The sequence below is a fragment of the Somniosus microcephalus genome, unplaced genomic scaffold (assembly GCF_052327205.1).
Source record: "Somniosus microcephalus isolate GS21.2 unplaced genomic scaffold, FLI_Smic_1.0 scaffold2, whole genome shotgun sequence".
In the NCBI taxonomy this organism is placed as follows: Eukaryota; Metazoa; Chordata; class Chondrichthyes; order Squaliformes; family Somniosidae; genus Somniosus; species Somniosus microcephalus.
Window position 1 is genome coordinate 4,191,619 of NW_028225189.1, and position 17,599 is coordinate 4,209,217.

Consider the following 17,599-nt stretch of genomic DNA (forward strand, 5'->3'; position numbering starts at 1 on the left):
TTGGTCATCTTGTCGATCTTACATACTGCTTATGGATAACAAGCTGGTTACAGAACAGAAAACCGAGAGTAGGGGTTGGGAGTAGCTACTCAGACTGGCAAAAGGTGGGAAGTGGTGTTCCACAGGGATTGGTGGTGGGACCACTGTGGTTCATAAATGATTTGGACTCGGGAATCAGAAGTACAATTAATACTGAGGAAGACAAAACGCAAGAAGACATTAATACATTGCAGAATGGATCTGTAATTGGCAAATGAATTTCACTATAGATCAGTGTGAGGTGGTGTTAATGAATTTCACTGTAGATCAGTGTGAGGTGGTGTGTTAATGAATGTCACTATAGATCAGTGTGAGGTGGTGTGCTAATGAATTTCATTATTGATCAGTGTGAGGTGCTGTGTTAATGAATTTCACTATAGATCAGTGTGAGGTGGTGTGTTAATGAATTTCACTGTAGCTCAGTGTGAGGTGGTGTGTTAATGAATTTCACTATAGATCAGTGTGAGGTGGTGTGTTAATGAATTTCACTATAGATCAGTGTGAGGTGGTGTGTTTTGGTGGGAAGAATAAGGAGGCCACTCACTACTTGGACAAGGGGGTGAAATTGGGTTGCTTTGTGCCTCCCACGATATTCAGCGGGAGGTTAGTGGCAGAGGTAGTCGGTAGCTCCCCGTGGCACTGCACCGCCGGCAATGATGTCATCACCATGTGCAGCACCCCGGCTGCAACCTTGGGTTGTGACCCCTGACCTATCGCCGGACAATATGTCTGACAGGGTCAGGGGTCGTTCCTGCAGCCGCGGCGGCGTCACTTAAAGGGCAGGTGTCGGGCGGCAACTTTTTATTTCGGCCTTGTGCCAGCACCTGCTCCCTTCCCCTTCTTCAGGGTGTCAGCTGCAATCGCTCAGCCCCGCGCTCCTCTTGATCCGACACCCCACTCCCTGGTGGTCCAGCAGGGCCCCGGTGTGCGCAGTGCTAGGCCCCGCCCCTTTAATCAGGGAGGGAGGTCTGCTATGACGCGGTGCTATGTGCCGACGGGCGTGACGCTGTTACACGAAGTGCCGGGAAATTCACTGGTAGCGCCTCAAGAGGGAGGGGAGTGCTTCCAGTAGCACCCTGCCTCCTGCCTGGGGCGCTACCACTGAATTTAATGCACAGGGGCGCTAACTTTTTCGGGGGACTAAAATTAGCCCCGACGACATTAGCGACCCAAAGGGGGCGCCACTGAATTTCCCCCTAAGAGTCTAAATGGGCTGGAGGAGCAGAGGGATCCAGGGATACAGATACACAAATCACTAAAAGTAGCGACACAGGTTAATAAGGCCATTAAAAGAAAAGCACTGGGTACATTCCTAAAGGAGCCTTCTGTTCCGTGCCTTGGAGCTCTGAACCATGGCAGAGAGCGGCTGGGACACGTTTCTCACACGCCTCGAGATTAACCCGCACGGCAACTTTGCTGTCAGTGAAGAGAGACAAGAAAGACCAAAGTGCCGTTTGCCCCTCTCAGTGTGGCCCTGAAGGACTGTGTCCAGGCTGGAGTTCTGTTCCCACCGTACGATCCTCCCCCACATTGTCCTTTCTGAGCTCCAGCCAGGTGATGCGAAACACTCAGGTGGGAAAGACAAAAATCTACAACAATGTGTTTAAAACAAAGTTGATTTATTTGACATATATCCAGAATATTAAACTCCAGCCCAGTTCCCGGAGTTATTAACATCAGCAGAAACAATCCCCAACTGTCAGAATGAACATGGTTCAGTCCTGGATTTGATTAACAGCAGCAACAACAGCAGAATCCACCCCCTGCAGTCACTTGTGAACTCGCTGGTGTCTCAGCAGGTTGGATGACTGAGTGAATCCCTTCCCACACTCAGGGCAGGTGAACGGCCTCTCCCCAGTGTGAACTCGCTGGTGATTCAGCAGGTTGGATGAATTAATGAATCCCTTCCCACACACGGAGCAGTTGAACGGCCTCTCCCCAGTGTGAACTCGCTGGTGTCTCAGCCGGTGGGATGAATTAGTTAATCCCTTCCCACACACGGAGCAGCTGAACGGCCTCTCCCCAGTGTGAACTCGCTGGTGTCTCAGCCGGTGGGATGAATTAGTGAATCCCTTCCCACACTCAGGGCAGGTGAATGGCCTCTCCCCAGTGTGAATTCGCTGGTGTATCAGCAGGGTGGATGACTCGGTGAATCCCTTCCCACATTCAGAGCAGGTGAACGACCTCTCCCCAGTGTGAACTCGCTGGTGTCTCAGCAGGGTGGATGACTCAGTGAATCCCTTCCCACACTCAGGGCAGGTGAACGGCCTCTCCCCAGTGTGAATTCGCTGGTGTATCAGCAGGGTGGATGACTCGGTGAATCCCTTCCCACACTCAGAGCAGGTGAACGCCCTCTCCCCAGTGTGAACTCGCTGGTGTCTCAGCAGGGTGGATGACTCAGTGAATCCCTTCCCACACTCAGGGCAGGTGAACGGCCTCTCCCCAGTGTGAATTCGCTGGTGTATCAGCAGGGTGGATGACTCAGTGAATCCCTTCCCACACTCAGAGCAGGTGAACGGCCTCTCCCCAGTGTGAACTCGCTGGTGTCTCAGCCGGTGGGATGAATTAGTGAATCCCTTCCCACACTCAGGGCAGGTGAACGGCCTCTCCCCAGTGTGAATTCGCTGGTGTATCAGCAGGGTGGATGACTCAGTGAATCCCTTCCCACACTCAGAGCAGGTGAACGGCCTCTCCCCAGTGTGAACTCGCTGGTGTATCAGCAGGGTGGATGACCCAGTGAATCCCTTCCCACACTCAGAGCAGGTGAACGGCCTCTCCTCGGTGTGAACTCGCTGGTGTGTCAGTAGGTGGGATGACTGAGTGAATCCCTTCCCACACTCAGAGCAGGTGAACGGCCTCTCCCCAGTGTGAATGCGCTTGTGTCTCGATAGGCCAGAAGATCGGCTGAAGCCTCGTCCACACACACAACACGTGTACGGTTTCTCCCCGCTGTGAACGGTGCTTTTTGCTTCCATGTTCAGAGGCCGGTGATATTCAGATCCGATGAGTCGACTGACTCTGTCAGATCTTGATGTGATGTTTGGTTTGAGCTTACCGTCTGTAAATCCTCCCCTTCCAGTGCCCTGTAAAATTAATTTAAAACAGGGAGCGTGAGAGACAACCCACAAGAAAACAAAGGCAGGTTGTGAAATTGAGCTCAATGAATCTGGTCAATTGTGGGGCCGGCACCAGAAAAGTGACCATGAAAGCTGCCGGATTGACATAAAAACCCAACTGCTTCACTGATGTCCCTCAGGGAAGGGAATCTGCCACCTGGTCTGGGCCTACACAAGACTCTGGCCTCTATGGGAAGAGAGAGAGAGAGGGAGAGGTGGGAGGGGGAGGGGCCGAAGGAAAGGAACTTTATACATCAGCAACTCGACCAGAACTTTGATAGAACCTCCAAAACCCACAACCTCCACCACCTAGAAGGACAAGGGCAGCTGTTGTATGGGAGCACCATCACATCCAAGTTCCCCTCCAAGTCACACACCATCCTAACTCAGATATATTCATCGTTGCTGGGTCATAATCCTGGAACTCCTTACCGAACAACATTGTGGGAATACCTTCACCACACGGACTGCAGTAGTTCAAGAAGGTGACTCACCACCCCCTTCTCAACGGGAAACTGGGGATTGGCAATATTTGCTGCTTTTGCTAGCGACGCCCACATCCCAAGAATGAATTAAAACAAATCTGTAGATGTAAACTGGATTAAAAGCCTGTACAGAAATACTTGTTCCTAAAACAATACTCTTTTACATTGTACGGACAGTGTCTGTGTAACAACCTAATCTCCCCTAGAATCCACCTCCCTTGACAGTCTCACATTGGAAATTGTTGGGTCCTCCTGGGCTCAGAAGTACTGAGGGTTAAACCCAGCAGCTTCTCCTCCATCTCCACTCCAGCTCAAACTGAAGCATAGAAACATACAAACATAGAAACATAGGAGATAGGAGCAGGAGTAGGCTATTCGGCCCCTCAAGCCTGCTCCGCCATTCAATGCGATCATGGCTGATCATCAAAATTCAGTACCCGGTCCCTGCTTTCTCCTCATACCCCTTGATCCCATTAGCCTTAAGAAATATATCCAACTCCTTCTTGACTATATTTAATGTATTGGCCTCTACTGCCTTCTGTGGTAGAGAATTCCACAGGTTCATCACTCTCTGGGTGAAGAAATTCCTCCTCATTTCTGTCCTAAATGGCCTACCCCTTATCCTTAGACTGTGACCCCTGGTTCTGGACTCCCCGACCATCCTTCCTGCATCTAGTCTGTCCAGTCCTGTCAGAATTTTATAAGTTTCAATGAGATCCCCTCTCATTCTTCTAAACTCCAGCGAGTACAAGCCCAATCGTCCCAATCTCTCCTCATATGCCATTCCTGCCATCCCAGGTATCAGCCTGGTGAATCTTTGCTGAACTCCTTCCACGGCAAGAACATCCTTCCTCAGACAAGGCGACCAAAACTGCACACAATACTCAAGATGTGGTCTTACCAAGGCCCTGTACAACTGCAGCAAGACATCCTTGTTCCTGTACTCAAACCCTCTCGCTATGAAGGCCAACATACCATTTGCCTTCTTAACCACCTACTGCACCTGCATGCTTACCTTCAGCGACTGGTGCACAAGGACACCCAGGTCTCGTTGCACTTCCCCCTTCTCCCAATCTATTGCCATTCAGATAATAATCTGCCTTCCTGTTTCGGCCACCAAAGTGGATAACCTCACATCTATCCACGTTATATTGCATCTGCCATGCTTCTGCCCAATCACCCAACCTGTCCTGTAGTTTCCTGTAGTTTCTCAGCATCCTCCTCACAGCACACACGCCCACCCAGCTTTGTGTCATCTGCAAATTTGGAGATATTACATCTAGTTCACTTGTCGAGATCATAAATATATATTGTGAATAGCTGGGGTCCAAGGGCCAATCCCTGTGGTACCCCACTAGTCACTGCCTGCCACTCGGAAAAAGACCCGTTTATTCCAACTCTGCTTTCTGTCTGCCAACCAGTTCTCTATCCAAGTCAATACCTTGCCCCCAATCCCATGTGCCTTAACTTTACATGCTAATCTCTTATGCGGGACCTTATCGAAAGCCTTCTGAAAGTCCAAATACACAACATCCACTGGTTCTCCCTTATCTATTTTACTAGTTACATCCTCAAAAATGGAGCAACAAAAAGACCTACACAGGCGACCAGGGACCGACCTTCCGTCAGCCTGCAATAAAACTCTTCCCGACAGCCACTGACTAATGGCGGCCGCAGCACCCACAATCACCCGTGCCCCAGAAACCGCTCTATCCAACGCGCTGATTTCCCCGCTGAGAGTGCACATGCTCCCCGGGGCCGCGGGCCATTCTGGGAGCCTGGCTCCTGTCCTTTTCCCGAGTTGGACTCTGTGGAACCGGCTGAAGAAACTGGGAAGCGGCGGCTCGGATGGGGGAGGCACTGCACCCTGGGTTTCCTGGTGCCAGGGCCCTGGCCGCACGTCCGCCGGGCCCGGCCGCTCTGATTCTAATTGAGTTTTTTGATGAGGTAACAGAGAGGGTTGATGAGGGCAATGCAGTTAATGTGGTGCACATGGATTTCCAAAAGGCGTTCGACAAGTGCCACATAATAGGCTTGCCAGCAACGTTGAAGCCCATGGAATAAAAGGGACAGTGGCAGCATTGATACAAAATTGGCAAAGTGACAGAAAACAGAGAGTAGTGGTGAACGGTTGTTTTTCGGACTGGAGGAAGGTATACAGTGGTGTTCCCCAGGGATCAGTACTAGGACCACTGCTTCACTTGATATATATTAATGACTTAGACTTGGGTGTACAGGGCACAATTTCAAAATTTGCAGATGACAGAAAACTTGGAAGTGTAGTGAACAGTGAGGAGGATAGTGATAGATTTCAAGAAGACATAGACAGGCTGGTGGAATGGGCGGACACGTGGGAGATGAAATTTAACGCAGAAAAGTGCAAAGTGATACATTTTGGTAGGAAGAACCAAGTGAGGCAATATAAACTAAAGGGTACAATTCTAAAGTGGGTGCATGAACAGAGAGACCTGGGGGTATGTGTGCACAAATCATTGAAGGTGGCAGGGCAGGTTGAGGAAGTGGTTAAAAAATCATATGGGATCCTGGGCTTAATAAATAGAGGCATAGAGTGCAAAAACAAGGAAGTTATGATGAACCTTTATAAAACACTGGTTCGGCCTCAACTGGTGAATTGTGTCCAATTCTGGGCTCCGCACTTTATGAAGGATGTGAAGGCCTTAGAGAGGGTGCAGAAAAGATTTACAACAATGGTTCCAGGGATAAGGGATGAGGGACTTCAGTTACGTGGATAGACTGGAGAAGCTGGGGTGGTTCTCCTTACAGCAGAGAAGGTAGAGAGGAGATTTGATAGAGGTGTTCAAAATAATGATGGGTCTGGACAGAGTGGAAACTGTTCCCATTGGTGGAAGGGTCGCGAACCAGAGGACATAGATTTAAGGTGATTGGCAGAAGAACCAAAGGCGACATGAGGAAAAACTTTTTTATGCAGCGAGTGGTTAGGATCTGGACTGCACTGCCTGAAAGGGTGGTGGAGGCAGATTCAATCACGGCTTTCAAAAGGGAATTGGATAAGTACCTGAAGTAAAGAAATGTGCAGGGTTACGGGGAAAGGGCGGGGAGTGGGACTCGCTGAAGTGGTCTGGCAGAGAGCCGACACGGGCTCGATGGGCTGAATGGCCTCCTTCTGTGCTGTAACCATTCTATGATTCTATAAAATATTAGAAAGTTTGTTCCACAGAAGCACGAGGTTTATCTGCTTTTATTGATGAATTTAAAAAGTCTCTATTAAAACCTGAGCCAGTGTGTTGTGAGCCAAAGAGCCTTGTGTCCAATGAGGGGAATAAAGGCCCACAGCCTCCCCTGGCCCCGGGCCCTGAACAAGGGACTGGAGAAACTCACTGCCCTGCGGATCAGACAATCAGCCAGCGCAAGTCCCGCCCCTCAGGCTCCCCGATTGGTTGGAGGACCCGCCGCCGGCTCGATCCTCCAGCCCCGCCCCGCTCGCTCCCTATTGGTCGGAAGCTCCCGTCAATCAGGCCCTGAGCTGGGTCACGTGTCCCCGAGGAGGTCACGTGCGCCGTCCAACTGACGCCGCTTGGTCCGGGGCCTCGCCGACTCTCAGGTTTTTCTATTTCTCTTTGTTCTCTCCCGATCCACCCCTCCCCCCCCACCCCGCACGAATCTCCACCCAATCGGACCGGAGAAAACTCACTTTGCGTCACCGATCGCGACTCTGGACCCGACACCAAGGACTTTCCCCGGAATGTCCTGCGCCGACTCCGTCCGGCAGGATCCGAGTGCGCAGGCGCAGCTCTGAATGGGGGAGGGGGCTGGTCTCCTCTGGGCATGCGCGGTTGTTGCCCTTGGTGACCGGGAGGGGTCGCTGTGCCAGACTCGGTCCAAACCGCCGCTCCCTGTGCGCATGAGCGGACTCTCGGCTGTCAATCAACCATCAGCCAGTAGAGGTCGCTGATGAGACCAGTGAAGAAAGAAACACTTGCATTTCTATAGCGCCTTTCAACACCACCGGACGTCCCAAAGTGCTTTACAGCCAATGAAGTACTTTTGAAGTGTAGTCACTGTTGTAATGTAAGAAATGCAGCAGTCAAATAGCGCACAGCAAGCTCCCACAAACAGCAATGTGATAATGACCAGATAATCTATCTTTTTGTTAACTCTGTTTCTCTCTCTACAGATGTTGCCTGGCCTGCTGAGTGTTTCCAGCATTTCCTGTTGTTATTTCAGATTTCCAGCATCCGCAGTATTTTGCGATTATCCTTTTGTTACATTGATTGAGGGATAAACATTGGCTCGGACACCGGGGATATTTCCCCTGCTCTTTCCCACATTACAACAGTGACTACACCTCAAACGTACTTCATTGGCTGTAAAGCACTTCAAGACGTCTGCTGGTCATGAAAGCACTATATAAATGCAAGTCTTTCTTTCTCAAAATAGTGTCATGGGATCTTTTACATCCACCTGAGAGAGCAGACAGGGGCTCAGTTTAATGTCTCATCCGAAAGACGTCACCTCTGACAGTGCCTCAGTACTGCACTGGAGTGTCAGCCTGGATTTTTGCGCTCAATTCTCTGGAGTGGAACTTGAACCCACAACCTTACGCCTCAGAGGCAAGAGTGCTACCATAGAGTCATAGATTTATACAGCACAGAAAGGGGCCCTTCGGACCATCGTGTCCGCGCCTGCCATCAAGCCCTGTCTAATCTAATCCCATTTTCCAGCACTTGGTCCGTAGCCTTGTATGCTATGGCGTTTCAAGTGCTCATCTAAATGCTTCTTGAATTTTGTGAGGGTTCCTGCCTCTACCACCCTTTCAGGCAGTGAGTTCCAGATTCCAACCACCCTCTGGGTGAAAAAGTTTTTCCTCAAATCCCCTCCAAACCTCCTGCCCCTTACCTTGAATCTATGCCCCCTTGTTATTGACCCCTCTACTAAAAGGGGAAAAGTTCCTTTCTATCTACCCTATCTATGCCCCTCATAATTTTGTACACCTCAATCAGGTCCCCCCTCAGCCTTCCCTGCTCTAAGGAAAACAACCCCAGCCTGTCCAGTCTCTCTTCATAGCTGAAGCGCTCCAGCCCAGGTAACACCCTGGTGAATCTCCTCTGCACCCTCTCCAATGCAATCACATCCTTCCTATAGTGTGGCGACCAGAACTGCAAACAGTATTCCAGCTGTGGCCTAACTAGCATTTTGTACAGCTCCATCATAACCTCCCTGCTCTTATATTCTATGCCTCGGCTAATGAAGGCAAGTATCCCATATGCCTTCTTAACCACCCTATCTAGCTGTCCTGCTGCTCTCAGGGATCTGTGTACATGCACGCCAAGGTCCCGCTGATCCTCTGTCCTTCCTAGGGTCCTACCATTCATTGTGTATTCCCTTGTTAGTCCTCCCAAAATGCATCACCTCACACTTTTCAGGGTTAAATTCCATTTGCCACTGTGCTGCCCATCTAACCAACCCGTCTATATTCTCCTGTAGCCTGAGGCTTCCCTCCTCGCTATTTACCACTCCACCAATTTTCATGTCATCTGCGAACTTACTGATCATACCTCCTACATTCATATCTAAATCCTTAATGTACACTACAAACAGCAAGGGACCCAGCACCGATCCCTGCGTTACACCAGTGGACACAGGCTTCCAGTCACAAAAACAACCTTCGACCATCACCCTCTGCCTCCTGCCACTAAGCCAATTTTGGATCCAATGTGCCAAATTACCCTGGATCCCATGGGCTCTTACCTTCTTGACCAGTCTCCCATGTGGGACTTTGTCAAAAGCCTGACTGAAGTCCATGTAGACTACATCAACTGGACTGCCCTCATCCACACACCTAGTCACCCCCATTGAAAAATTCAGTCAAATTGGTTAGACATGATCTCCCCCTGACAAAGCCATGCTGACTATCCTTGATTAATCCTTGCCTCTCCAAGTGGAGACTAATTCTGTCCCTCAGAATTTTTTCCAATAATTTCCCTACCACTGATGTTCGGCTCACTGGCCTGTAATTCCCTGGTTTATCCCTACTACTACCCTTCTTGAATAATGGTACTACATTAGCTGTTCTCCAGTCCTCTGGCACCTCCCCTGTGGTCAGAGAGGTTCTGAAAATTTGTGTCAGAGCCCCTGCAATCTCCTCCCTTGCCTCACACAGCAGGCTGGGATACATCTCGTCTGGGCCTGGGGGTTTATCCACTTTTAAGCCTGCTAAAACCACTAGTACCTCCTCCCTCTCAATACTAATTTGTTCAAGTATATCACAATCCCCCTTGCCTGATTTCTATGCCTGCATCGTCCTTCTCCATAGTGAACACAGATGCAAAATATTAATTTAAAACCTCACCTTCATCTTCTGGCTCTACACACAGATTGCCACTTTGGTCCCTAATGGGCTCTACTCTTTCCCTGGTTATCCTCTTGCCCTTAATATACTAATAAAACACCTTGGGATTTTCCTTTATTTTGCCCACCTGTGTTTTTTCATGACCCCTCTTCGTTCTCCTAATTTCTTTTTTAAGTACCCCCCTGCACTTTCTATACTCCTTTAGGGCTTCCACTGTTTTTAGTCCTTTGTATCTGCCAAAAGCCTCCCTTTTTTTCCTAATCCATTCTTGTATGTCCCTTGACATCCAGGGTTCCCTGGGCTTGTTGGTCCCACCCTTGACCTTTACAGGAACATGTTGGCGTTGTACTCTCTCTATTTCCTTTCTGAAAGACTCCCACTGCTCTGATGTGGATTTTCCTACAAGTAGTTGATCCCAGTCCACTTTGGCCAGATCCTGCCTTATCATATTAAAATTGGCCTTCCCCCAATTTAGATCCTTTATTTCCAGTCCATCTTTGTCCTTTTCCATAACTACTTTAAATCTCACCGAATTATGGTCACTGTCACCAAAATGCTCTCCTACTAACCCTTCTACCATGTGCCCTGCTACATTCCCCAGAATTAGGTCCAGTACCGCCCCTCTCTTGTAGGACTTTCTACATGTTGGCTGAAAAAGCTCTCCTGGATGCACTTTAAGAATTCCACACCCTCTAAGCCTTTCACACTCTGACTATCCCAGTTAATATTGGGGAAGTTGAAATCCCCAACAATTACTACCCTATTATTTCTACACCTCTGAGATTTGCCGACATATCTGTTCCTCTATCTACCCCTTACTGTATGGGGGCCTATAGTATACGCCCAGCAAAGTGCTTGCCCCCTTTTTGTTTTTAAGTTCTACCCATATGGCCTCATTAGAGGAACCTGCTAAGGTATCATCCCTCCTTATAGCAGAAATTGACTCCTTGATTAATATTACTAACCTGATTTTTGGTCAACTCTTGGCGTATTCATGTTTAATAAGTCTCCGGCAGAAGGAGTCGCTTCACTTGTACTGGTTCCTGGGGCCTGATCACCTTCCCCAGGAGCAGGGCCTTGACCCTGACTTTATTCACTTGTACTGGTTCCTGGGGCCTGATCACCTTCCCCAGGAGCAGGGCCTTGATTCTGGGGGTGTTTTATTGCACCGCATGGTGTACTTGAGAAGAGCCCCATCAGGGCGAGTGCGGGAGGGTCAGGGGGCGAGTGTGGGAGGGTCAGGGGGCGAGTGCGGGAGGGTCAGGGGGCGAGTGCGGGAGGGTCAGGGGGCGAGTGCGGGAGGGTCAGGGGGCGAGTGCGGGAGGGTCAGGGGGCGAGTGCGGGAGCGTCCATCTCCAGGACCAGTGTGTATCTGAGTCAATGGGACTCTCTCTGACCTTTCTCCCCGGTCCATCTCCAGGACCAGTGTGTATCTGAGTCATTGGGACTCTCTCTGACCTTTCTTCCCGGTCCATCTCCAGGACCAGTGTGTATCGGAGTCAATGGGACTCTCTCTGACCTTTCTCCCCAGTCCATCTCCAGGACCAGTGTGTATCTGAGTCAATGGGACTCTCTCAGACCTTTCTCCCCAGTCCATCTCCAGGACCAGTGTGTATCTGAGTCAATGGGGCTCTCTCTGACCTTTCTCCCCAGCCCATCTCCAGGACCAGTGTGTATCTGAGTCAATGGGACTCTCTCTGACCTTTCTCCCCAGTCCATCACCAGGACCAGTGTGTATCTGAGTCAATGGGACTTTCTCTTACCTTGTTCCACAGTCGATCTCTGGAAGCTCTTTGAATCGGAAGGGTTCTCTCCGGTTGGTGCACTCACAATCCTGTGCTGGTTCACCTGCTGTCGTTCCTCAGTCTACAATCCCTGTTTACTTCGAGCTGAGCACCTTCCTCAATCACACCATCTCTCACCGGGACATCTAATTGTGGCAAAGCAGAAAATAAGAACAATATTGAAAGCGTGAAATAATATAATGTAGACTTTCAATCTGCTTACTAATAATTCAATTTCAAGGCCGAGTATTTGTTTGATTTTGTGCCTTTCCTCAGATCCCCAGTTGCGGGGCTGTGTGTTTAGTTTGGAGATTTTCCTCAGATCCCCAGTTGCGGGGCTGTGTGTTTAGTTTGGAGATTTTCCTCAGATCCCCAGTTGCCGGGCTGTGTGTTCAGTTTGGAGATTTTGCTCAGATCCCCAGTTGCCGGGCTGTGTGTTTAGTTTGGAGATTTTCCTCAGATCCCCAGTTGCGGGGCTGTGTGTTTAGTTTGGAGATTTTCCTCAGATCCCCAGTTGCGGGGCTGTGTGTTTAGTTTGGAGATTTTACTCACTGTGAATTTCCGGCTTCCTGAGACTCCCCCATTCTCACTGCTCTGGACGGAAATGCGCCATTTTCTGTGCTGAGTTACTAACCGGAGCGGTGACCCTGTGAGCCTCCCTCGCTGTGATCTAAACTCGGGGCTGAGCAGCCGCTGTCGGGCCGAGTTCCCTCAGTCACAGAGCGGGCCCTGTAATCCGGGCAACCAGCCTGTTTCTGAACGGCCGGCGCCACCCGGCCCAGCACACAGCAAACCCAGGATCAGCAGTGGAGCGGCACTGCGCCTGCTCGGGAGAGAGAGAGAGAAAGGGAGCGGCACTGCGCATGCGCGGGAGAGAGAGAGAGAGAGCGCGAGCGAGAGAGAGAACGGGAGCGGCACTGCGCCTGCGCCGGAGGGAGAGAGAACGGGAGCGGCACTGCGCCTGCGCCGGAGGGAGCGAGAAAGGTAGCGGCACTGCGCCTGCGCGGGAGAAAGAGGCAAGGGAGCGGCACTGCGCCTGCGTGGGAGGGCAAGGAGCGGCACTGCGCCTGCGTGGGAGCGCAAGGAGCGGCACTGCGCCTGCGTGAGGGCAAGGTGCGGCACTGCGCATGCGTCAGAGGGCAAGGAGCGGCACTGCGCCTGCGTGTGAGGGCAAGGAGCGGCACTGCGCCTGCGCCGGAGTGAGAGCAAGGGAGCGTCACTGCGACTGTGCGGGAGAGAGAGAATTGATCCAACTCCACATACCGGGATGGATCCGAGAGAGAGAACGAGGTGCCTGAAGTCTGATACTCACCTTTAAAACCAGCTCTTAATGCAGGGACAGGTGGGAACTTCAGTTACTATTTGAAGTATTTAAAAATTAACCAGAGCTGCAATTCTGGTTAGATCCTGTCTCCCAAATAAAAAGGGAATGTTTGTATGGGTCAGGGTGTATATCGTTCTCCCTATGGAATTATTGTCCCAATAAGGAATGGTAGCCGCTCACTCACTTTATACTCGGTTCTTAACATCCGTTCATATTCGGCTCTCCTAACAACGTGTTCATTGAGTGCTGCGCTCACGTTAGGGTTCCGTGTGTTTTGTTTTTCTCTGAAGCCAGTCCTCATCTATATTGAATCACTGATCTGAATATTCGCTCACAGCAAGCCCGCTGCAGTGTTTCTGGATCTGGATTTCTACATGTTGGACAGACAGTTTACCGAAAATGGCTAAATAGTAAGCAGCCCTTTCACAGATACAGTGGGTGGCTCTGAAAAGAGCCTTTGGGTTATTAGATTGAATCTTGTCCACTTTACTTGCTCTTGGAGCTGGCAGTGCTGGTTTTCTTGGGAAGCAGCACCGCCTGGATATTAGGCAGTACCCCGCCCTGAGCGATGGTCACCTTTCCCAGCAGCTTGTTGAGCTCCTTGTCGTTGCCGATGGCCAGCTGCAGGTGTCTGGGGATGATGCGGGTCTTCTTGTTGTCGCGGGCCGCGTTGCCGGCCAGCTCCAGGATTTCAGCGGTCAGATACTCGAGCACAGCAGCCATGTAGACCAGAGCTCCGGCACCCACACGTTCAGCGTAGTTGCCCTTTCGCAGGAGCCTGTGAACACGGCCCACAGGGAACTGCAGTCCGGCCCGGGATGAGCGGGATTTGGTCTTGGCCCGAGCTTTACCGCTGGTTTTTCCTCTTCCAGACATTTCCAAAATCCACTCGTTGAAAGAAATAATGATAAACTCCGCCCACATCTGCCGCCCTTCTACCTTCTGGAGGAATGCAGACAGCAAACTTGTGATTGGTCGCTCTGTGGTGAATTCCATTGGTGTTCTCCGGTGACCAATCACAGTCTGTTTTTCCGCCAATGGCAAGTGTGTGGAAATAACTGTCCTCAACAGTCAGACTGCCAACGATTTTTAATTTCAAAAAGCTCGCCAATATTTTCCTAACCCAGCAAATTAAGTTAATAAATTAACTATTAGCCAAAGATTTCCAGACAGTTTTTTATTCCTTTTGTCTTCTTCCATCTCTCCCTTGCAAATTCCAGGCTGTTACAATCAGGATTAATTCCGGGTTCAATATCGAACTTTAACGGGTGGGATTAAATCCCCATTGATTCTGTAACGGGACACATTCCAGCTCAATCTCTGTAAAAGTGAGGATTCAGATTATCGAGTGATCCTTTGCGCAGGCGCTGCTGCGGGAGTGAAACCAAATCTGGGAGTCCTGCTGTGAGAGGAGAAGAGGGACAGAGTGTTCAAACTGACCGCGTTCTGGTCTCTAAGAAACCCCATTCTGGGTTGTTACACTGCAGGAATTCTCTGGTTAATAAAAGGATTGACTCCCAACTGGCATTGAAAAAAATGAAAATGTTTTTGCAGAGATTGAGGTGACTGAAATCAGAGTCTCATCTCGAAAACAAGCTTTTAATTTGTCGGAAGGCGCTGCAAGTGAATGGGTCTGAGATCAAAGGGAAAGAGCGATCAGGGACCGTGTTTGTACTTTACTGGACGGGAAATACAACAGCGACGCTAAGGTTGATCCGGGCAGTGAAAGTGCTTATCTGAGAATTCAAAACTAAATCTACGGCTGGAACTTCAAACGTTCTCAAAACACACTTGTTACGGAAATAATTACAGTAAATTGTGTCTAAAGAGAGATGAGTTTGTGTAGCTCTTTCAGAGAGATTTTGGGTAGCTCTTAAAAGAGCCGTTGTGTTTTGGGTTTGTTCTTTCAGGACAGCGTGGAGTTTTACTTGGAGCTGGTGTATTTGGTCACCGCCTTTGTCCCTTCCGACACGGCGTGCTTGGCCAGCTCCCCGGGCAGCAGCAGGCGCACGGCGGTCTGGATCTCCCGGGAGCTGATGGTGTGCCGCTTGTTGTAATGGGCCAGGCGGGAAACCTCACCCGCGATGCGCTCAAAAATCTCATTCACAAATGAGTTCATGATGCCCATGGCCTTGGAGGAGATGCCGGTGTCGGGGTGAACCTGCTTCATCACTTTGTAGATGTAGATGGAGTAACTCTCCTTCCTCGACTTTCTGCGCTTCTTGCCGCCCTTCGCTGCCGGTTTACTGACGGTTTTCTTGGCGCCCTTCTTGGCAACTGCTTTCTTTTCATCAACCATTCTCAAACTCGATTTCAGACACAAAACGACGCAAACCCGCGCCGGGCTCGGAATATATAGGCAGCCCCACAGTCCTATGCTAATGAGGGATGGGTGAAGGCAATGGTTGTGATTGGCTGCTGAAGAGTGATGTCAAATTCCATTGTTCTGCATCTCTATGATTGGCTTCTTTATGTATCCAATCAGATTGAGATTTTGTCACCAGCACGCCCCCTGTAGTCAGAAAGGTAATTGCAAGAGCATATATCCATGCACCAATTCCCAGACCATTATCTGGGGTCCCAAGCACTTCTTCCGGACGAGACAGCAATTTAGATGTACTTCCTCCAACCAGTGCACTATATTCATGTCTTGCAGTGTGGTCTCCACCACTTTAGTTCAGTATCTGCCCGTCTCTAGTACTGTGAGTGTGTGTATTGGAATAGTTCTGTATTATTCAGTCTCTGGTGATTTATGTAAGTGTTGGAATCATTACCAATCTCAGTCTCTGTTACAGTATGTGCGTGTGGGATCCATTCATTTCCTGTCCGTCACTGATACCATGTGTTAGGGTGGGACTCCATCTGTATCCGTCAGACTCTGGTACCGTGTGTCAGTGTTGGGATTCATTCAGAATCTGTCATTCTCTGGTAGTGTATGTGTGTGTGACATTAATTTTGTATCTGTCTGTCACTGGGATGTGCGAGTTTGAGATTCATTCTGTATCTGTCATTCACTGGGATGGTGTGCATGTCTAAGATTAATTCTGGATCTGTCAGTCTCTGGTACTGAGTGTAGTGTGGGATTCATTCCGTATCTGTCATTCACTGGGATGTTGTGCAAGTCTAAGTCTAAGATGTCAGTCCCTGGTACTGAGTGTGAGTTTCATTCTGTATTTGTCAGTCTCTGGGACTGCATGTTAGTGTCATATTAGTGCTGAATCGGTCAGTCTCTCACACACACAGAATCACACAGAAACCCCACAGTACAGATAGAGGCCATTTCGGCCCATCGAGCCTGCACCGACACATATCCCACCCGATCCCCATAACCCCTACACCAACACATATCCCACCCTATCCCCGTAACCCCACGTATTTAATCCCCCCTAACACTAAGGATCAATTTATCATAGCCAATCAACCTAACCTGCACATCTTTGGACTGTGGGAGGAAACCGGAGCACCCGGAGTAAACCCACGCAAACACGGGGAGAATGTGCAAACTCCACACAGACAGTCGCCCGAGGCCGGATTCGAACCCGGGTCCCTGGCGCTGTGAGGCAACAGTGCTAACCACTATGCCACCGTGCTGCCCGCTCGTACTGTCTTTCACCGAAGAATTACGCATGTATCTGCTACTTACTCGGTTTATGAAAGTGGGATTCTTACTGCATCTATCAGACTCTGGCACTTGATGTTAGTTTGAAATTAATTCCATTTCTGCTAGTATCTGCTACTGTATCAGAGTGTGGGACTGAATCTATTTGTAAATCAATTATCCACCTCCAGCTATCTGCAACCGCCAATTTCAAACCATTTATTGACAGTAGAACCGAAACACAGCGCGCCGCACAAACCCTTACAGACTCGGGCTTCAAATTCAAGGGTTCCCTGAAACCAGAATATTTTAAGTAAGATCCTGTTACAATTAACAATCAGTAATATTCCCGCCTATATACAGCCCCTTCGATCACAAGTCGACCCGTCTCCTTCCATGTCAATCTCTGACATTATTCCATCTCCCCACACTTCCCCTCACAGACGGGTTCAGCAGTTTACAAACACCTTATTCCAGTTGATTTGGAGAATCTCATGTGTTGGGGTTCGAGTTGTGATGTGGGGTATCTCCGCCAGTGTCAGCGTCTCAGAGACTTTCACCCTGAACCTGTGAACTGAAAATGACCGTGAACTGAAAATGACCATGAACTGAGACTGGAGTCGAACACCCCCCCAGTTAGAGTGAGGCCCGGCCCGGACATCCCATTCTCTCTCTGTTTTATTGCAGACACTGGGGGAGGGGTGGGTGCAGCGAAAATCAGCGAGTCACCAGGGAGCCGGGGTTCATTTGAAATGATTTCAATCTGGAATCTGAGCCCGGCCCCGGGACATGGATCATATGATTCCGCAATCACCTCTTTTTGGAAAGACATGGGTGGCTCTGAGAAGAGCCTTTGGGTTCAGATGTTTACAAGTTGTTGTTAGATCCATGTGTTAATGGAGACACGGAATGCAGGAGTTGA

The 17,599-nt window shown here is 49.7% G+C and overlaps 2 protein-coding genes across 3 annotated transcripts; both read right to left on the reverse strand.

The window, feature by feature from the left end:
• Positions 1-1,641: 1,641 nt before the first annotated feature.
• Positions 1,642-12,581, reverse strand: LOC147084114 (uncharacterized). Of its 2 annotated transcripts, none has more exons than XM_085979917.1 (3): positions 12,390-12,581; positions 11,735-11,901; positions 1,642-3,122 (listed from the first exon to the last, which is right to left on the reverse strand). In XM_085979917.1, exon 3 carries the CDS (start codon positions 3,012-3,014, stop codon positions 1,809-1,811), a length of 1,206 nt encoding a protein of 401 aa, XP_085836043.1. In that variant the 5' UTR covers positions 3,015-3,122; positions 11,735-11,901; positions 12,390-12,581; the 3' UTR covers positions 1,642-1,808. The 2 variants fall into 2 exon arrangements, with proteins under 2 accessions (XP_085836043.1, XP_085836042.1); XM_085979916.1 differs by having other exon boundaries at positions 12,308-12,581.
• Positions 12,582-13,041: 460 nt separating this feature from the next.
• LOC147084115 (histone H2A type 2-C-like) lies at positions 13,042-14,109 on the reverse strand. The gene has a single exon (XM_085979880.1). The coding sequence runs from the start codon at positions 14,073-14,075 to the stop codon at positions 13,566-13,568; it is 510 nt and encodes a 169-aa protein (XP_085836006.1). The 5' UTR covers positions 14,076-14,109; the 3' UTR covers positions 13,042-13,565.
• Positions 14,110-17,599: the final 3,490 nt, after the last annotated feature.

Coding starts and splice junctions, on each gene's coding strand:
- LOC147084114 (XM_085979917.1), bottom strand. CDS start 3,014: ATGGAAGCAAAAAGCACCGTTCACAGCGGGGAGAAACCGTACACGTGT.
- LOC147084115 (XM_085979880.1), bottom strand. CDS start 14,075: ATGGAATTCACCACAGAGCGACCAATCACAAGTTTGCTGTCTGCATTC.